Source organism: Melanaphis sacchari, unplaced genomic scaffold (assembly GCF_002803265.2).
Source record: "Melanaphis sacchari strain LSU unplaced genomic scaffold, SCAv2.0 Contig0_pilon_pilon, whole genome shotgun sequence".
In the NCBI taxonomy this organism is placed as follows: Eukaryota; Metazoa; Arthropoda; class Insecta; order Hemiptera; family Aphididae; genus Melanaphis; species Melanaphis sacchari.
The window spans coordinates 9,066,059-9,090,226 of NW_020270366.1; the positions used below are offsets into that span (position 1 = coordinate 9,066,059).

General features: G+C 23.1%; 1 protein-coding gene across 3 annotated transcripts in view; it reads left to right on the plus strand.

Annotated features, from left to right (window-relative positions):
• The window catches only part of LOC112599310 (alkaline phosphatase-like), a 222,125-nt gene that overhangs the window by 137,875 nt on the left and 60,082 nt on the right, over positions 1-24,168 (plus strand). For all 3 annotated transcript variants that reach the window (XM_025346157.1, XM_025346165.1, XM_025346173.1), the window contains 2 exons: positions 2,189-2,367; positions 21,643-21,850. In XM_025346157.1, the coding sequence (XP_025201942.1) occupies positions 2,189-2,367; positions 21,643-21,850 (387 nt within the window). The remainder of the gene's footprint in view (positions 1-2,188; positions 2,368-21,642; positions 21,851-24,168) is intronic.

A 24,168-nucleotide genomic window follows, 5' to 3' on the forward strand; every position in this document is an offset into this window, starting at 1 on the left:
TGCAATATATTCTTCTTGACTATGGTTTTTTATTTAAGTCCTTTAACCTTTATTTGACGCAGTATTATTTTTCAATCTAAATTATTTTAGTAAAACGGTTCAACAAAAACAACGAATGAGTTTGACCTAACATAATACTCTACTCTCCTTACCGAACACCACTGAACTTTAGACAGGTATAATGTATTGTTTTTTTATGAATGAAACATTGAAAATAATATTTAGGTTGTACGCCTTACAATTTACAAAAATATCGATAAATATTTAATCATTTCGTAATCAAATTATAAACGGAATATTAATGCAATACAATTAAAAATAATAAAATAATAAAAATAACATTATTTTATACTTGAATCTATTAAAATAATAGAAACATATTATAACCATAATATCATAAAATTAATTATTTATTAATACAAAATTTTATTTATTTAAATAATTATAACAATCATATAATATCATAAGAAGTGCTTAAATTTAATATTAAAATTGTATAAAAATGGTTTAAAAATAAAACTGATGATTAAAAATTAAAATAGCTATATGCATTTTTAAATTTAACTGAATATAACGCAATTTGGAACTGTTTACAATTTACATCTTGTTACAATAATACATGTGGTAAAAATAAGAAGCAAGAATTTTTTTCCAACTGAAAACAAAAAAGTCACTTGTATGATTTTAATTCGTTACCTAGTACGTTATAAATAATTAAATGTATCTAAACTATTAGAGTTATTAATTATTTATACGTCCATATTAAAATTATTTTAATTGTAATTGCTGTATCCGTAATTAAATGTGGAAAAACTATTTCTGAATTAGGCAATAATTTAAAAAATTAACAATGAAACTTTTTAATTTGAAATAGAGTACTTAAGTCAAAAATCGTAAAATTGTCAAGACTTAAATAAATAAGTCTCATTATTATTGCTATACTAAGTGTAGTTGCATAGTTGCAAGCTTTACAACTTTGCAAATTGCGAGACTGATAAACATTGTCGGCGAACCGTCACAGTACAGTGTTATAAAATATTCCGTTGGTGAACAGATTTTTAAAGGCCGCCTCATATTAATCCTTACTATTCAAAAAAAAAAAAAAAAATAACTTAATTTTTTCCTTGATTGTTTCCCGAAACAACACTGCTCAATTGTATTCACTCTCTATTCATATAAAAATTGTTTGATAAAATAATAAAAAGAATATTTTCCACAGTAACAATCTTTATTCTACGAAAAACAGTGTAATAAAATAATTACTAGGTACCTATTAAATAAATAAAGTATTTCGAGTTAAAATTTCATCTTTAAGTTGGTATACGTGGAAACACAAAAAATCCATTGTATACCAGAATTTATACTGCTGTTATAATATGTGTATTCATTTTAGACTCGAAATAATACACATAAAAATAAAAATGTATAAATCCGAGTAATTTTTTAAGAAAAAAATGATTGCACATACTCACTTGATATCACCATGTCGTAGAACGAGATAAAATTATGCATTTACTATATAATTTCCAGTTACTACCATATAGTTGAAACAATAAAATTTCCAAAATAAAATTACTTAAAAATGCACATGTATCGATGTTTGATGTCTAATATACTGTTTAATATTAATAGACTTAAAAATTGTTTTAAATTAAAAATCTACCTATAGAACATTCGTATTGTTTTGACTTCAAGTAATTTACTCAGCGAAATTCCTTTTTACGTTTTCCACCATTCAAAATGGGTGGTACCGATAATTTTAAACCATATAATATATTGGACAATTCATTGTTATTTTACAAAGTCTATAATACAATTTAGTCTACGCTATATATGTATAATACATTTTATACTCAAATCTTGTTGATCTTAAACATACGATAAACCTCAGATTTCTATTTAACCTCCTAACAAATAAAGTCAACTTTCTCGCACTTCTAGCTCTCATTAATTTCAATATATCTTGCTGTTTACAAGCCCTGTTCTTACACCTCTTTAACTCCAGCTAACTATCATCCAATCATTCTCATCATTCACTGCTAACAACAACCCCTATTTTTCACTGTAACTAATAGAATATATTATATTCTGTTTGTATATTAATTAACTGTTAATAAATCATTTAATTTATGTAAAAATAAAATAATAATGTGTTTGAACAGTCCTTGTATTTTTTTTTTCATTTTAGGTAAATCAACTGGACTAGTAACCAATACTCGAATTACGCATGCTACACCGTCGGCTTTATACGCGCACTCACCTAGCCGATATTGGGAAGATGATGGAAAAGTGCCGATTCCTGCAAGAAAATCATGTAAGGACATAGCCCGCCAGCTGGTAGAGGATGATCCTGGTAGATTTATAAATGTAAGTTATTATTATTATTTTAAAAAAGCCTTCTAATATAGCTAAAATCCATACATATTAAGGTGTATATAATTGTGTTTTAAATTTATGTCATAATATAATAATTTATTCTATAACTTGACTCTATGTTTATGACTTGAATGATCAACTTATTTTAACTTTGTAATTGAATCGTTTCATATATTTTCTATAGTATTGGATCAATAATCATTCAATGATGATAGTGTTAACCGACATTGATTAGTAATCTGATTTTTTTTTATAGTATCTACAGGCTACCACCTATCTGAATTACTGTGTTTACTAACTCATAATTTAAAAACATTCATTTTTATCGCAGTTATAAAAATGTAGCAAAAAAACACTTATGTTTAAATATATTTAAATTACACTATATCGTTCTTATGAATTAAGAACTAAAAATATATAAATTTATAATACGTAAAAATAATAAACTATCAGGTAAAGACTGGAACCGTACCGCAAAAAAAACGATATTGGAACTAAAACTCTTTGAATATTGGGAACCGAAACCTCACCAAAAGTCCACCGGAACCCTTATTTAATTTTTTTTTTTAAAACCGTAACTTTTTTGTAAAGATTTCTTATGAATTATAATTAATTTCAATTTTGTGTTAGTTATATTATTTATATTTTTATTTGTCATTAATAATAAGAATTATGATCTAAACAAATACCTACGTAAATATATTATTGTTATTATGAAGATTAATAATATTAGTATTTTCAATAATAATATTTTTTAAAGAATAGAAATGAATCCATATTTATCTAAGTATAAAACCTAAGCAAAGAACATAATTTTAATTTCATAAGAACCGAAAAAAACTAAAACCTAAATTTATAAACCGAAAAAGAATCGGAACCGAAATCATAGTTTTTTTTTTTTTAAAAACACCGAAATTTTAGTTTTTCTAGGAGCCTCGCCAGAACCGGAACCGTAAAAATCATCAAGGTTCTAGTTCCTGCTATGAGGACTACTGCGGGTTCTTAAATATATCCTATATAATGATATTTGTATTATAACCTTATTAAAAATATATTCGCATTCACAAGCAGTATGCTAACAAATAACAATAACAGTATTTCTAATTTTTAGGTAGTTAATGTAATTTTAAATTTTGATTTAAATTTAACAAAAAAACAAATAGTTTCATAATAGCATAAATCATAATTTTGAATGAACTTCAAAAAAAAAAAAAAACTAAAACGTATTTTAAATATAAGAAACCAAAAGATAAATATGTAGACTAAGTACGGGTTTTGAGGCATTAAACAAAGTTGATAATTAGAAAGTCATATTTTCAAAATAATATAATTTTAATATTCTAAAGTAATATTAATAAATTATTTTTGAAAACATTTAATGTTATTAAAGTATATTATTACAGTTAACTAGCATAAAACCACTAATATGTACGTGTTCAAATATATATGAATATAAATATATTATATACGTATAGTATACATAAATTTAACCCCTCACATCTTGTATCTAATTTATTTTCTGCAAAAGATAAAAGGAAAATTTATAAGAAATACGATTTTATATTAAGCGTTTGTAGATAATGTTTAATATAAAAATATATTGCTTATATTTAAAAGAAAATATAATTTTCGTAAAACAAATAACCTATAATAGTATAATCTATTTAAATTTTAAATTCATAAATTATAATGTTATGTTCAACTAATATTCTTAGATCTATCAATTGTTTTCATATTACGTACATATTAATGTATGATTGAAATGTAGTATTAAAACAATTTTAAGAACCATTCGTATTTATAAATATATAAAAAGTGTATGTATATATTATATATTCCTTTGTTATAATGGAAGCAAACATAAAATATTAAATTTATTTTCGAATTCTCATAGTTAATTTATTTAATATAATAGCTTTGTTGGTTTTTAACTTTATATAATGACATATACATAATACATATTTTATTGCATAAACAAAATAGCCTAATGTTCCAACATAATCAAGTTTAAAAAAAATTTATTTAGGAAAAAATAAAGTTTTAAAAATGTTAAACTTCTAAGAAGCTTAACGATTACAACCATTATTACTTTACAATTCTAAATGTATAGGTAGTGGATTATAGTCATTAAATTATATTTTTTAAATTAATGAAATGGTTGACTTTAAAAAGTAAAAAAAATTAGTTATAACCTAATTAGATTATTTTTATATTCAAATTATATAAGACTATAATACAAAATAAATATCGTATAATGTTTTTCCTTATATGAAGTTTTTCCAATTCATATTTTTGAATTTCTTAAAAATCTTAAATACCCATTATATTTTTAATATAATAAAAAAATAATTAAAAAAAAATATTTTCAAAAATAAATGTTATTAGCTTAAGGATTATACGAGTATATACAAAGTATTGTACATTATTATATACTGAATTTTTGAATTTTACAGTACGTCAATAATTATCACACATTTAAAAAATAAAAATCTTTTTTTTAAAATACAATTTATAGTAAATCATTAAATTATAAAAACCATATTTTTTTTATGTAATTTTTTTTAGCAATGACTAAAATGACTAATGAGTCTTAAACAAATTCTTATTGTACCAACTAAAATATTTTAATTATTACAAAAAATTATTGAAATAAAATAATATTTATTTGATTATTTGATTATACAAAAAACTGTAATTTACATTATTAAATTTAATTTAATTACATTATATAAGTTTTCATTAAATTTATTCTTCGTCAAACTTGTGTCATATCATAATACTTTATTAAATAGTATAATACTTCAAACGTAAAATTATATTAAGTTACTCATTTTTATTCAGATCAAAAAAATTATTCAAGTTTAAATTTATAATTGCTAGATTATTATATTTAAACGGGAAAATATGCTAATGGTAGTGTTAATTACCAAAAACTTTTTGTATACCTACGTCATTATACTACTTTAATTCCGCTTAAAATCTTTTTAAAATATTATTTATTTATTTCGATAAAGTCGAAGTTTAAAGTTAACTAAAAGTTATTCTATTTTTATATACGTTAGCATTTCTACCACGTTTTTATTATTCTAATTAGCCTTTTTATAATATATTAAACATTTTTTTTACACAGGTATAATAAAGAAAACATAAATATTACAGTAATGCTATATCAATAAATAACCACATATATTTTATGTTTATTAAACAATTACATTATCATATAAACAATGAATAATTTATTATTTATCTAATAGATAGTTCGTTAAAATATTTTAAAAACTTAATTGGAAACTTCATAGTTATAATTACAATAAATGAGAAGAAAAATATGAAATGAGATTCGAATATTTTACCTATATTATACTAATTTATATATTATGTATTTCACTATTCTGATAGAATAAATAAATATTAACCATTAAAAAAGTGAGACAGTTAATCTACAAAAATAATTAGTAAATCTATCTTCAATTCTATCGTTTCAATAAAAATATTAAACATTTTACTTATATTCAACAAAGATCAAAAAATATCGTTAGATAAAATATTAGCTATATATATTAAAATATACTCTCTCTTATTTTCATATCAAATTTAAATATATTTAAATATTAATTAATTAGTATTTTTACAAATTTTAAAATATGTTTTAAAATATTTAACAAATTTTTACTCACTGATAAAGTATATTCAATTAATTAAATACTATTTTTTATGATCACAATTTATCATATCATTCTATAAACTTATCACTGATTTATAACTATTATAGCTCCCTTCCATTTGAAATCAACTAATAAATTCAAACTTGTATATTATGGTATATATAAAAAAAAATAACTCCAGGTTTATTTTATATTATTTTTAATCTTTTCAGATTTAATCGAATGATGGGAAAAAATAAAATAATAATTTAATACTTACCGGATAAAATATCCACTTTAGGAAAATCTTTATGGAACATTTCTAAATAAGGTTAAAACGGTTAAGTTATAAAAAAAAAAAACTTCTTTAGAATGAAAAAAATTATTTTACCTAAATATTTTTGAAAAACACTTACATCATTGTAACATATTCGATAATTGTACGCACTGCAATTATTTACTAATATATATATATATATGAGAAAAAGTGATAGTTTTCGGTCTCGTACTATAAATAATTTACGTACATCCAAGTCATCGGATAAGGTGTTAATTATTAGCGAAAAATGTTTACAATCTGATACAAGTTCTCTATTATATAAACGGTAGTTAAGGATATGCAAGCAATTAAAATGGTCCAATTACAGGATTTTAGACCAACGTTTTATGGCCATTAACGTTTTTATCATTGCTTATCGTACTCTGCAGTGTATAATAATTAGCATAGAAGTTTAGATGCTTTAAACTATGCATATATAGGGTTTATAACCTCGTGTATATTTATACAAGGTTTGATCAAAAATACAGGGTTTTATTTTTATTTGTTTAAATATATAAATAATATTTCAAATATTAATTCTCTTCAAAGTATTCACCGCCCAATGTTATACACTTGTCCTATATCTCCTACCACTTTTTAAAGCAGTGTTGGAAGTCTTCAATTTTAAGTTGTTTGAGTTGATCCACCGCATTTTTTTTTATTGTTTCAATATCATCAAATCTTTGTCTTTCGAGGTCAGTTTTAATTTTTGGAAATAAAAAAAAAAAAAAATCACAAGTGGCGAGGTTTGGTGAATAAGGGGGTAGAGGTACAACTGGAATTTGTTTATCAGCTAGAAACTCACGGATTGATAAGGCAGAATGAGCGGGCGCGTTGTCGTGGTATAACAACCACGATCGATTTTGGAACTGATCTGGACGTTTCTTACGGATTTTTTCTCGTAATTTAATTAAAACTTCTTTATTTTAATTCTGATTAACCGTTTGACTAGTTGGAACAAATTCGTAATAAATAAGGCTTTTAATATCGAAAAAAGTAATCAACATGGTCTTCACGTTAGAATGAACTTGTCGAGCTTTTTTAGGCTTTGGTGAAGTTACTGATTTCTATTGTTATGACTGTCATTAAGTTTCTATGTCATAACCATAGACTCAAGTTTTAACACCAGTTATTACATTTTTAATGAACTCTGGGTCATTTTGTGTACGTTTTTTTAAACTTTGATAAACTTCAATTCGATGAATTTTTTTTATCTTGGGACAACAATTTTGGGACAATTTTTGCACAGACTTGTCTCATACCTAAATCTTCAGTCAGAATAGTTTTACATGATCTAAAAGAAATGTTACACTCACTAGAAAGTTCTCTTATCGCCATTCGTCGATCTGATCGAAAGCTCAGATATCATTTTAGTCCCGGTATTTTTTAATCATACCTCGTAATTCATCGAAATTATTTCAAAATTATCAAGATTCTGTAAATAAAAATGGACGTTTATAATTTAAAAAATAAACATAAATCTAAACAAGCCATCTGAAAAATAGAATTAAAGTAATCACTAACACTCGATAATTTAAACAAGTTTAATATAAACTTCTGATAAATACAGCTTATAATAAAATACACTCAAGTATATGACATAGAGTCATAGAACGTACCAACTACCGAGAAGTCTAGCGTATGTCATCAAATCAGGCATTATCAGCACACATGCAGCATAATAATTACGGTACTAGGTCCCCTCCTACCTCCTCTTCAAAAAAAAAAAACTCACTAGGAATATTAATTGGCATTTAACATGATACTATATAGATATAATTTGAAAATTTTTTAACACATTGATTGAATATAACATATAGAAATATTTATATATGTTTTTCGCTATCTAGATTTACATATATATATTCGCAATAATTTATAACATATAAAGCTATATGACGCATATAATATTATTATCATTATATTATTCTACGATAATATATTTTACAAATTATAACTTTAAATCATATAAATATATTTCAATATCAATAATATCAAATTTTTTTTTTATTTTAAAATAAGTACGCGCTGTTGTGGTATAAGCAACAAATTATATCAACTATCTAAGATGTTTCATTTTTATAAAATTCGTAAAATATATATATACGTAATATTTATAGTATATGAATATTATTTTTATTTTTTCATTTTAATACCAAATTTTTTTCTGAAAGCATAAATACTATTTTAATTGATAATAATAATAATTCACTTTAATTACTAAATTTATAATATTTTATTTTGCTATTACAATTTCCTGCAGTTTACTCTAATGTAAAACAAATATATTAAGCTGTTACTTTTTAATACTTTGTCATTAGAATGTTTAATAATGTAAAATGTAAATAATAAGTTATAACTAAAGGTTAGTGGTATTTTTATTTTGCAGAAAGTTTTAGCAGGTCCCTGTTAAATACTTAACGAAAATAGTCTATAAAGTATATAATAAACATATATTGTCTATATTAAGTGTTTCTAAAAAATGCAATTTTTACATACCAAAAACAGGAAAATAAAGCTTACGATATTTAAGTTAATTATAAAAAAATTTATTTTGAGAAACATTTTCTTAATTATTTAGGACCAAATTATTTTAATGCAATTTAAATATTTTTTTAGTTTAAAAAAAGGATTCTATAATATAAATAAAAAATTTGATTATCTGTTAAATAAAAATTTTATTGTAAAATAGCTTATAAGGAAACTTTAATTTAATTTTTTTTTTTTATTATTTATTATTGTTATGAAAATGTAATATGTTTATTTATTGCTTAAAAATAATAAATGTTTTAATTTTTAAGATTTTATAATAACACATTTATCCTAAAATAAGCCTTGCTTAAATAGGTAAATTAATTTTTATGTACAACAAATTTTAAAATAAAAAAATAATTTAACATAGTTAATTACTGTTGTAAATATTATTGACAGTAGAAGACTAAAAGTGTACAATTATAAGCAAGGTAACTACAATATTTTAACTTGTGAATAACTTAACTCTAAAAATTATAGTATTTTGTCTTTAAAATAATTGTATTCAGTCTTAAATATATCTGAAAGTTGATTTTATTTTTTTATTTTTTTATTATTAAAAAATATTATTAAAATAATTTTGTATGAACGAGTATAATGCGTTTAGTACTTTTTGAAATACGTTTATTTTAAATAATATAAGATATATATAGCATAAGGTATTTTATCGACATTTAAAAATACAATATTTTTTAAATTAAATTTGTTTTATTCAGTGTTATTATTTTTTTTTTTTTTGTGTACAAAAATAAATTATTGAAACTACCATAATAAATAATTTAAACTAAACAAAATTACTTTTTATATCTGAATGGCTAAGATAATATTATAACTTTTATAAACCAATTTATAACATAATATTTTTTTAATAAATTGTATAATCCTTAATAAATATTAATGTTAAAATATTGAATACTAATATATTACATTAATTAAGTATGAATGCATATTTTTGATTAAACTGTTCTTATGCAGTTTAATTTTGACCGTTAATATTGTCACACTGAAACATTGCTTACTGACTACCGGGTGAAGTAAATAAAATGACTGACAATGTTAATGTATCATCCTAACTTTATAGTCCAATCTTTCTTTCATCATTCTCCTTGAAATCTAAATTCATCAACTTTATATCGTTTAAAAAATATAACAATTTAAAAACCTTTCAATAATTACTGTATACTGTATTTTAATCAAATTCTGTTCTTATATACAATTATAATTTTCTATTATTGTATTACTATTAAAGTAATTATTATGCGTTTCTTGAAATTGGTTATGAAGGTTAAGTAATCGGAATAATTAAAGCATGAAATAAAAATAAATTCCGAAAAACAACGATTAATGATTTTTTTTATGTTTTTATAATGTTGAGCCATTTAAAAAATTCAAAGCTGTAATTAAGACCATCTAATAATTAGTCCATGCTTTCATTTCTTTAACATAAATTTTATCTACGATTTTAAATTTTATATAAAATACTAATGCCGTATCCCATAATAAGTTTATAAAAGAGTTTCAACTCACCATAGGGTCAAAAATGTTCGAAAAGTAACATTTTTAATTATTGCTATAATATATATATATATATATGTGTGTGTGTTAAATGTTCATTGCTTTCAGTATTATTTCTATGATATTCAAATTCTGTATATTATTCATCACAAATAATTTGAATAAGCTTTAACTCTAAAAACATATGATTAACTTTAAGATGATATAACATAAGAATTAAGTACCTACCATTGTACCAATAAAATTATAAAGTGTAATACAATAAATAACCACAAACTAAACAATTTAAGTTAATACGCATTAAAAATTATTCATTTTTAAAAAAGTTTACCATTCATACACGTTTAAGCAATCAAAAAAATTGGACTTGCAGTAGATATACTCGTAGGTGATACTTATCAAAAAATCACGGTAAACTAAATTCACTAAATTTACTTCAATCAATGCGTATTATTACATAATTATATCTCTGAAAATAGCGTCATTCATCATGACATTGTATAACCTTAATATTCTTTAGAAACTAAACACATTTTAAAAACAGTTATTTCGAATAATTAATTGATTAATATGCATTTAATTATTTTACAACGTAGGTAAATTATTAAAATCCTAATTTTAAAATGCCCACGCTATCAATTAAAAAAGTTCTGTTCGTAGTCATAAGTATACAGCATAGTGCTACTACATAAACGGTCGATAATGAAATTTAAGTTTGACATTTTTAATTATTTAAGCATGATCTAGTAATCATAATTTTAACTGACTAATATTCTTGTACCAATATTGTAGAAAGTTGGATAGTTTTAATTTAATTAGAAAAACTAAAAAAGAATTGTCTCCGACTTGAATATACAAATTTAAATTTAAATTCACTTAATTAAACGTTATAAATATTTTTTTAAATATATATAATATTATAAAATAAAATAAATAAAAACTAAATAATCCGTTTTTTTTTAAATTATTTCAAGTTTGTTTTAAAAATTTTTTGGGGTTTACCGTCAAATACAAAAAGTAAGCACATTTTTACAGCGTGATAAAATACAGTACAAAATCCCAAAATCCTAAAATCCTAAAACCACATATACAAAATAATAGCCTAGATACTTAAAGTAAATAATTTTATCTTCTTCAAATAAAAAATGATAAATGAAAAATAAAAAATTATATTATGTGGCTATAATATAAAATAAAATGTATTAATATTATATTTTTATCAACTGTTTAAAATTCAACTTGTGCTAAATATTTTATCTAAATACTTAAGTGTGGGTTAAATTGTATTTCAAAACATCGTTTTAGGACCATCATCGATGTTACATAAGTGTCAATTCTACAAACAAAAATAATTAGTCTAGAAATATAAAATTTTAAAACATTAAAAAAATTAAATTAAACATATAATGTCCATATAAATTATTTATTCATTTAAATATTATATATTATTTCAAACTATATACTATAATTAATGAAATTATCAATTACAAAATAAATAAGCAATATTTTATATTGTGACATAGATGAATGTTAAACTTTATAATTTTATAATAAGCTAGGGGATTTCACATTCTGCTTTTAAACACCCATCGACTAACACCAATCGGTTTGCAGAGGGTTTTTTCCCCAAAACTAAAACATTACCTCACTTTATCTGTGAAATTGTGTATCTATAATTTAAGATACTTGAAAATAAAATATACAAAACTTGTTCATAATATATAATAGATAAATCGTTTTGTTATTTTTGGCTATTGCTGATTTATTAACACTATTATTATATTATTTTATGTTCATTAAAACGCATCATGTGCTGAATAAATATTAAATTCGTTTTATAATATGCAACACACGTATGTATATGTATGTGCTATATTAGGCTATATGTCAATTTAAGTTTAAAATACTTCAAATCAAATAACGTTTGTCCACGCCGCGTTTTCCTGTTTGGTTTCGACGAGTTTTAAAGCTCTAATCTTGAGTCTCAGTATTATCGTGGCAACTGATTGCCATTTCTCCATCGGCCATTAAACTGTCAAATAGAAAAATGCGAATTAAAAACGTGACCTGTCTAACCGATTCGTACAAACAATAAAAACTCTTTACACGCAACTTTCCTCTCCACACACCAATACCATCATAACAGAACCGTTCACGTAGGGGTTTCACGCCCCAATCCTATTCGACCACAAATCGACTTGACTGCTTTTGTGATGCAACGGATATGCCCGTACCTTGTTAATAAAATGGTACCGTTCGTATTGTGCGTAAAAGTGGATAGGTGAATTGGTGAAAAAAGCGTGTTAAAACAGCCTTTAAAAAATCTATAATTCCATTTTTGCATACACTGGTAATTTAATTTATAACTGAACAACAATAGAACACGCATGATTTCTCATTTTAATAGTACCTTTACGCATTGGAACAATGCTTAATAATATAATGCTAATAATAATGTACTCTACCATTCTGGGTATATATTCCTGAATATGAACAATAGGACTCATCTATAATCATACAATTTAAAACCAAATTGAAATAAAGACATATTTTTATTTTTAATATGCATTTTTAATTTGTTTAAATAAATCAAATTTCTGAAGATCAATTTATAGGTAAATCCTGGAAATTGAGTTTCCAATTTTATACAAAATGATTCACTTAACGCAATAACGCATTTGTACTTATATTGAACAATTAAGATTTTTTTTTACAACTTCAACTTTAATTTTTACTCAATATTATTTAAAATATCAATATTTTATTGCATTAGTTAATAATTTAAACTGTAGTACCTGCATATTATTATTTATGGTTTATATCGGAATATAAAATTATATGCACATAAATAACAATAACAATAAAAGCACGTATGTATTTATTATTTTACATTTCATAAAATAATAATATTATCAGTCTATAAAAAATGTTGTAATAAGATATTAAGATCACGCGTAATCTTGTATCATAAAATGTCATTTTAATTGTATTCCTAATTATAATTATTATTTTGTTTTTAAAGACCTAATCTTGTAAAATAACTATTCTATTATAAATTATATTTCAACAAAATAAATCTGATTTTTCTTCTGAAGTTACGATTCCGCTCTTTATAACTTGATCGTAATATGTTTGGAATAATAATTTTGTACACCTTTATTAACTTCATGTAAGTGAAGTTTGGACGTCTTCCAATGATACTCGAGTAATGTTAATGAAAAATCATATACATATAGTTGCTGCAATAAATATTAATAATAATGAAAATACTTAAAATGGAAGATGCGATTTCCAAATGTATACATATAAAAAAAATTACCAGAACTTTGAGCATTATCTTTTATCAACATATTACTACCTGCAGCTTTGCTTAAAAAAAATAAAATAAAATAAAAAGGAAGGAATGCAATTGATAGAAAAAACTAACTAACACATATTATACCTTTATACTTGTGGATTATACTCAAATATTTTATCAGTAACTAATCACGTTACAATGATAAACTATTGTAATATAAACCGTAGGTTCTTAATGCAGTTTTATTCTGAACCGTTGATCAAGGTGGTAATACAATTAAATAGCTTTGGAGGACGAAAAAACACTAAACATTCATTATTACAAAAGACTTAACGAATCGTATTTGCACAATAATTGTAGTCATTAATCAAGTAAACAGGACGAATTGATTTCAGAGAATTCACTTGAAACGTCTTGATCGGTGGCATTACGTTACGTACTACCATGCGCACGCCACTATACATTATTATAACGACGATACCCCATAAATTGAAATCGGTTAACAAGATACTCGGTGTAGTGTTTACTAAATACTTATCGTTTCGTTTCAAATCGACTGCAACTCAGCTATTAATCTTGATATGTATTATACACAAATTATTCTCATATTTTTTTCTTGATAACAATAAAATAACTTTAAGCTATGTGGACTAATGAATTATTAAGACATTTGAGAAATTCCTCTTAAAAATAAATTTTCTATCATACATTTGTAAAAAAAGGAATTTATTTATCGGTCATCATCATTTATGGAATCTAAATTAATGCATTCGCCATCCCAATTCACTCACATTCCTTCAAAAAATTACTACATTCCAACAAATATAATAATATTTCTAAGCTCGGAGAAATAACTCTAAACAATTTATTGCATAAATACAATTTAAAGTAACTAAACTTGATATATTTTAAATGAGATAATTATAATATTATTTATTAGTTTTTAATGGAAGATTTCAATATATGCTATATTTCATTATTTCTTGTTTAGTGATTATTATGTTTTTGTATATAATAATTATTACTTATCATCTTACAAAATAATAATATTAAACCATAATGTATACGCAAGAATGATTATCATGCATCAATTTCATCTAGTTAAAAAAATGGTGACTTATCAGCAAAAACGATCTTAGCCTTGGTAACCACTCAAAAAATTACATGAGATACAATAAAATTAGTTTTATCAGCTATTCAATAAAATTTAACTCCAAGATAAACTACTTTTTAAATTAAATAAAATCAAAGTTTAAGATGCCATAGATACAAATTTAGTTTTAGAAGCAAATAAAAATTCTATTACTGCCTTATAATAAACTTATAAATTATTACAAATCTCTTGTACTAATAAATTAATCAATTAAAACTTTTAACTACAAAGATAAAATATTCAACTGATGTTATCTCGAAATTATTTTAATCCAGCTATCATTTTTGAGTTATCTCAATTCCCTTATCAATCCACCAATTATTATTTATTCACATACATCAATACAATTCTTTGAAAAAAAAATAGTATTTAAACTAAATACATCTGTATCTTAAATTTTTATCACTAACTCTTTGGAATCCTGAAAAAAAAAATATGAGGTACCGTTATAATAATGATTTATTCATATCATTCGTGTTAATTGTAAAGCTATTCGTATCGAATTCCATTATTTTTATGATAAATTTATAAAAAATAAAAGAGAATTATACAATAATTAATATTTATACTCATATTTCAAATGAATTTATTGTCATTAGTTATTTAATGCCGTGTCTTAACTTTTAATAAAGGAAATGGCAATAATGCGTATTATTTTAATTGTTTCTTCGAAAGGCTAGAAGTATACTTGCAATTAGTTGAATGCATTTCTATATTAAATGTATTTTGTTCTGAATATTACATTGAACTTTATAGTTTAAACTCGTGTTAAAAATATATCCATCAGTCTTTTTTACAATAATTGTCTGTTAATTAACTGCAAGCACTGTGAAATAGCATGTTGACTGCACAATATAAATTTTATTTTATAATTTGCATCCAAATCATCTATTCGAAACATCTATTATAAATAATATTATATTTACTAATATTAACCATAATCACATATTTATTATTCTATAAGACTCATAAAAGATGTAGTTCATGTTTTATACGAATACACAGAATTTTATATTTCTTCAATAGTTGAGAGAATAGTAAAAATGGAGATAATAATAATAATATGCTTCTACAAGAATAAGCAACTCTATTTCATTTAAAAATCATCGTAATCTTAAACTCTTATAGTTCTAATAGATTATAGTTCTTATATAATAAGTTATTTGATAATATCAAAATACAACAGCAAAATAAATAAAAGGATTTCATTTCAACTGTCTATAAAAATTGTAATACGTTATTTCTATAATTAATGAATCGAGTATTTAAAACCTTTCTATGCCTACCTCTAGAATCTAGAATAACGTTTTTTCGTAAAAATAATAAATATTATCTATTTCATTATTAATATCATACTAGACTAATAAAAAATAAGATTACAACTAATGAAAATTTGGAAAAATTAAGGAAACCTTCTTTCAGACAAACCCTCATATCTAATTCAATAATCGTATTTATTATATTTAAAGCAAATTTATCGACCAGCAATGATAATTTCCCTCTTATTCATAAAATATTAAAATAAATCACTTAAATATTTTAATAGATTTTTACTATAAAGAACGCAAAATATATCTGACCACTATTACTTACAATTAAGAACGATAAAGTTAATCATACGTATACTATTACGTTTATCATAACAGACATAATAATATACACTTGCCACTATTTAATGTATTTTATTCAATATTATAATAAGACTTGATTAGCTTAAATTATCATCAATCTTCACTATTATGTTTTACTTATGTTCGAAAGAAATAAGGATGTTTTAATTTAATTTGATACCTAATTGAATAATATCATTAAAAAAGAAGAACAAAATATTTATTATTAAAAACTTACACAACTCGCACATTACTTTTTGATTAAAACAAGCCGTCAAAAAGAGTAAAAACTAACAGCTTAGATTTGTAAAGTGTAGGGATCTAGTGCATTTCGTCATTGAATAGGTGTCAAGTAAGTAAGTATCTGTAATACTGTAATTGATGTGTTACATATTTTAAATTCACTAATAAATCATTGATCATGACGAAAAAAAAATTTGAGCGAATACCATCTAAATTTTTAAAAACCATTGTTACCAAATAATTATTTTTATAATAATGAAATAATTATTTTCATAATAATATTACAATAATTGTATTAAATAAACAAACTAACCTTAAAATTGTAAAAATTGAAGCATTTTTTTTTCTACTATAAAAAACATCTTCAGATAAAAAAATAAAATAAAACACTTATCGTTATAAAATTGCTCGACTCAAAATTTAAAACATGGCATCTTTTATTTGTCTTAAATAATTATTTTTGTTCGCTAAGAGTTCTTCAAAATCTACTATTTAATTTAGAAGATTTAATTGTTATAATAATAGTTGTATTGAAAAAACGTCCTTCACCACAAAAAAGTTCTTTTTAATTTTTGTAATGTAAAACTGTACTTCAATTATATAGGAGACTGTCATAGATTTCCACCAGTCGACATCTCCTTTGTTCCATTGGTTGACCTGATGTGTTATTTTTACTCGAAATGTAATCTAATTGGTGTGTCGGGTTTTCTGACGATAAGAATATTAAAATTTAAAACCGGATTTGTTTTGACGCATGTCAATGGTGTACTTTATACTATCTCGTTGACATTTTTTTTATGAACCTCTTACTGTAATACAATAAATTACATAAACATTTTCAAAATCAATATCAAAATGAAGAAACAAAATAATTATTTGTCATAGTCATTACAAGAAATTATATATTATTACGTAAATGTTAACATCATGTACATTTATCTACAACATGTAATACATTATATGTTGATATGTAATCTTGTAAAGGATATTTTTTAAAGTATCCAAGTATCTCAGTTACAATATATATATTATACTTATTTCTCAAATGTATTTAAATTTAATTCGAATACGAGTACTCAGTTATAAAATTATACGACTGCAGGATTAAACCTTAAAGTTGTTTAATTAAAAAATATACAAAAACCAATATTAGTGGAAATTAAAAGGCTAATTAATCAGCATTTTAATAATCTCTGTAATAATCAAAATATCATGATCAATAATCCTACTATTTTTTTTCAACTCAGATATATCATAGAAATAAAAAACTCAGACAAACATATTAAATTACATTCTTTTTAAGTAAAAATCAATTTTATTAAATAAATAAAATAACCCATCTCTCACCAATCTACTCGTATACTTAAAATCTTGAATTCGAGATAATATGGTCTATCTATGTCTATTTCGTGTTATATGTTAAAGACTAAATGGAACCCGATTCTAGAATACTTTTAATCTTAGACTAAGCATAATATAGTCTGCGCTATGTTATTCGTTTGATCAACAAGATCAACATTTATACTAATTTTAATCTCACAATTGCATCCTTCTTTTACACACACTAATTTATATTAGTATTAGAATATCAATTGTACACGAAACTTTTTAATTTACATAGTATGTAGTCAAGCACGGCGCCAAGGGGGGCAAGGTGGGGCTCTAGCCCTCCAGAAAACAATTCAGCCTTTTCGCCAGCCCCCCTACTAAAAAATATGTACGGTATAATAAATTCATAAAACATTATTTTTAAAAGAGTTACATAAGAGAGTTTATGAAATGTGCTTTTTAAAAATTAGTAATATTAAGTAAATACTTTCGTATTTTTGAAGATATGTGTTTCAAGTTTTTGCTGTTATAAAAACCAATTTAATAATATTAATATTTTATACACAAAAACCGAAGAATATTATTAACTTAATTTAATGTTTGTTGTATACAGATAAAAATATTTTTAGTTTACTTATTATTTTTAATATGTTTAATTAATACACTAATATTGTGTAAGAAGTTTTTTAATAATTAATAAAAAAAAAAATTTCTTTAAGTATTTACATTTTAATATATATCCATGAACTATTTTAACCTCCAAAATTCAACAAAAAATACAAAGTAGATTCTTTAATACATAATATACTATGCAAATACCAATTTAAAAATGTATTGAACTAAAAACTTGAAATTTACTAGTTAACTATTAGGTAAATAATCACAAATTTTTATTTAAAAAAATATTATTCCTACTGGTATTGATGCAATTTTATACATTTTTGCTAACTATTTTAACGTTTTAAGATTTTTCAATCATTTAGTATTTGGTGCATAAACAAATATTGTATTAAATATTAATATTTAGTTTATTTAATATATTTGTCACTTCTAAATAAATTGAATTTAATATAGATTATAATTTATAATAATTTAATTAATTAATTTTGAACAAATAACATCTTCAGTTTTTTACAGTGGATTAACCTACTAGTATCATCTAATAAAGAAAAAATCTACTACAATTTTAATAAAATATGTTTTGAAATTTTTAAATAAGAAAAAAATCTTTTATGTATTTATTATTACCTACCTTTATTGAGTACCAATCACTGGATGAAAATAAATAAACAAAAGTATCCCAAGTCATTGCATTAAAAGTTGAGTAAAACAAATTCATCTGTTCATAACTAAACACAATTAATTTAATTTATATTTATGAATTGTAAGTAAAAGAAACATAATTATCCACTCACAAAGGTATGTAATAAAGAAATTATCATTTTTTTACATCATTATTAGTATAGTTGTTGAAGGTCTGTGATCTGACATTTTCATACATAAGGTACATAAAAAAATTTTATATTTTATTGATGTGTAAACATCTATGCATTCGGTTTGTAATACGACCTTCTTGGGGAATCGAGCTTCAGGCGTAAGTCATGTAGATGTGACTGCTTGAATGTGTGTATGTGAGGCTATTGCGCACGGTATTCGCGTAGGCTACCCAACATACATAATATAATACAAAATAATAATATAATATATATATTTATAATATTATATATAAAGAGATACGCCGGTTTCTATAAACATTATTTATTTGTTTATCGGAGTTACGACTAATGCGTATCAACTAACACCGGTTTTATGGAAAAAAACACACTTAAATATTATGATTATGATACCAATCGACGCGCATTTTTTTTTCCATTGAATGACGTGAAAAAAATGAAATTTGAATTTTTTGGAGTTACACCGTTTGCTAAATAGGCTGATGATATATAATATATCATAATTAATAATATATAATAAATAATTAAAATATGTATAAATTATATATAATAATAAAAAAAATATATATAAATAAAAATCAAAAAGTTAAATATAAATTTTAAAGAGAACGCGATCTTGTATGATTATTGTTACCTTATTATACAAATTCCCACTCAAACCATGACATTATATTCCTCAATCAAAGTCGTACTGCAGCTAAGATGTTTACACATCATTCGTGAGTACAAAGGCACTCACATAGGTTTTTTAATTAACCTCAGTATTTGTTGAAAAAACCTTAGCCCATGTAAAAAAAAATATTTGCCCCCCCCCCCCCCCCCCCCCCGGAAAAAAGATTTTAGTGCCGTGCTTGTATGTAGTAAAGTATGTACTTTTAAATTTGTGTGTAGGTACTTACAAGTTAGGGTGCTGTTGTTTCACTAAATCATCGAGGTGTCTCGTTACTATGGCCAACAAATATTATACTTTATTAATTTCATAATCCCTTCTTAAAATGTATTTAAACCATCAACATTCAATAAAATAATAAAAATAATAATATTAATTTATATGGAATCCAAATACAAAGTGAACGACCATTTTTTTTTCATCTTTTGGAATAATTTAGAACTAGTCTCCTCTATAAAATATATGTGTTATTGAAATATTACATTACCTATCAAAAAATATTATCATAGTCTATTATTTTACAGGTTTATGTAGCAAAATCTCTATTTTTTATTTCTATATTTTTTCTACATTCAATGCAATCTGCAAAAGCACCAAACCCGTTAATAAACTTTAGCTCATTTCACTTCTTTTCCAAGGTTTCAAGTACAAGAATATAAATCAATCAAAATAAAGAGAAGCATACTTTAAAATTAATGTAAAAGCATATAATTTAATATATAAAATATTGTTATAACATTTAATACTAAGTACAATTATAGTATATTTATTAATTTTATAAATACTATGTTTAATTATGCAATTATGTCTAAATTGTAAATTTAATATAAGATAGTAAAAATGTTCCATAATTGTGCTAAGCAGCTATCAAATATTAGCAAAAAAAAAAAAAAAAAATCACATTATACTAAAACAAAATTGTAACGATAAATAAAATTAATAAAGTTACATTTCAGTATAGTTCAAATATGTTAAAAATACAAAAAGTCATGATTACTCTCAGAAATACAACTAGGAATAATTATTATCAATAATAATTGTTATAATCTCTCAAAGAGTGTATCGACCACGATTGTAGCAACTACTACATATGTTTGAGGCGCAAATTGCGATTATAGTTAGGTATATACTTTTATATTCTTTAAGTTTATATGATCGCGAATATGTATTTATGATAACAAGATATTGGGACTCCATCGCAATTAAAGATATAACTTTAATCAAGGACTTATCGACATGAAAAAAATTCAAGTAATTTTCTCTATATTGAAAATGAAAATTATGCACTTATTTTTATACCATATTGTAGATTTTTACATGTGATATGTATGCTATTCTTCTTATAAAATAATATAAGCAAACATTCTTTGAAAAAAAGATATTACTTATACATATATATGAATATATATATTATGTTTTTGTTTTATTACAGTATTCAAAATAGATTAGACTTGTTAAACTTTGAAATTCTAACATTATTAATTCAATTTTACTTTAAGGTATTACTAGGTGGTGGCAGAAGACACTGGTTGCCAAAAGTAGCACAAGATCCAGAACAACCAACTGACGAAGGTAGACGATTAGACGGCCGGAATTTGATAGACGATTGGATTAGAGATAAAAAGAAACGAAACATTAAAGCCGAATATGTGTGGAATAATAGTCAGCTAGACAAAATCGACGCAAAAAATGTTGATTATCTTTTAGGTAAGTCCAATTTAAGTTATTTAAATTTTATTAAAAAAAAAGTTCATTACAAAAATTTAATTAAATCAATAGTTATATAACATTATATAACACAGGAGTGTCAAAATCTTCCCAAATATATACTATCCAGGGCCCAGGCTTTTCGGTCAGTCTCTCTTTGCCAAATAAGATCTGCATCATGATACTTCACAAAACTCTCATTAAACATAGGCTAAAAAATTAAAACAGTTTATACCTAAAAATTATTTCAAAAAATTCCACACCAAATCAATCAACCACACAAATCCACTAGTATTAACTTAGCCAGTAAGTTCAACCTAAATAACCCCAAAATTCAACTAAAAAAAGACTATTAATGATATCTTTTGAATTCCGGCCTATATTAATTAACTTAACTAAACTTCTCTCCCAGCAAGTTGGAGAATTTCCACACTAGTGAGTCTCCCACCTCACATTATTTCATGTTGTTATCTCAGTCAAGTTACCAAATTTAATTATTGTATAAAATAATATTACATACTGTAAGTAAACTTTTGCTTAAAATAATAAAAAAAAAAAAAACACGGAAATTAAATGAATAAAAATATAGCCAATTTTGGTTGCGAAATTAAAATTTTAATAATAAGGGTATCAAGGTATCATAATCTATCAACTAATTAACTATTTATTATAAAAACAAACGCTTTGTCCACAAATTATTTTATTTAATTTCTATGTTTTTAAATATTTTATATGATAAATTAAATATTGTTTTTGCCTTTAAATAAATTAATTGTGTATTTTTAGTTTATGATTAATTGATTTAATTGTAGACATTTGTATATTTTGTTGATTATATTAACAACTTCTCTTTATAATTACATTATAAAATATTACTCATTTCATATTATTAAACAGCTGTCTATTGTAAAACATTAAATTAAACAACAAATAATAGACTGACAATACTTTAAATGACTACGATAAAATGGAATGAAAAGTAAAGAAAAAATTTGATAAAAGATTTTCAAAATATTTTTTTTTTTTTTTTTGAGCTTTATTTAAAATATAATTACAATTTATACAACAATTTAGTACAATAAGTAATTTAGATATAGTATTTACATATCGAGAGTAACAGATGGGGTAGGGCACTCAGTAGTGCCACTCGACAGGTTAGGTTAAAGCTATTTATACCATTTACACCATTCTACAACTCTTCGATGTCAACTTATGAGTTATTAACAGCAGCTACAAATAATTTATGAAATAATATTACAATAATTATTTTATTATATAAGCGATTGATTTTTGGTAAAAAATAGTTTTAGCTTAAGTATTAAAATAGAAAAATTAATTACATATTGGCGATTGCAATACAAATATGTAATAAAAAATTCTTAGAAATATAAGTTCAGGTATTCAGGTAGAATCATTTTTCATATACAATTATTTATTATAATATTAATTCTAAAGTAACCATTCATTTCTATAAACTCATATGACTCAATGACAATGTATACTTGATACTTACTATAAAGCCGAGTAACTTCTAAGGTATTTTTTTTATTTTGCGTAGAATCAGATTAGTTTAAGAATGATTTTTGTGTTTTAAATAAATACTATACAATATACTGATATACTGTATCTATCATTTCTCAATAGAATATAAATCAGCTTCAATTTTCAACATTAATGGAAGTTTCTGGTAGAAAATTTGATTTTTTTTCAACACTTTGGGGATGCAAAAAAAATAAAGCTCCGTTAATAATTGAGAAAAGTATCATAAAAATAGCGGTAAAGTAGATACATTTTTATAGCATCTGTTTCAATGATTAATTATTTTGGATCCTTTTAAATAATTTACGAGTATAGGTTCACAAATTTTATTATTTTTTATTTGTTTATCTTCAATGAAATTTTTAATTAAATGTATAATTTCAAATGTAATGCTTAATATATTATGATAAGTATTATAATATTTATATTTTATACAAAATTTCTCATAATTTTTTATATAAATTTAAAGTTTATGTACGTCGTTAAAATTTAATGTGTTTTGTACTTCTTAAAGATCAACATTGAAAATTCCCTGTACTTTTTTTTTATAATTGGAAATAACAAAACAAAAATAAGGAAAAAATGGAATTTTTACACAAATATCCAATTTTTGAGAAAATTAATTTTGTTTTTTTGATGTAACTCAAAAAAAAAAAAAAAAATAATAAAGTAGGTAGATACTTGAAATTTTTTTAAGCCACAAAAATAATATTATTTCAAAATTACTTCTATAATATTACAAGAATATTACTTGATTGTTACTTTAATATCAAAATAAT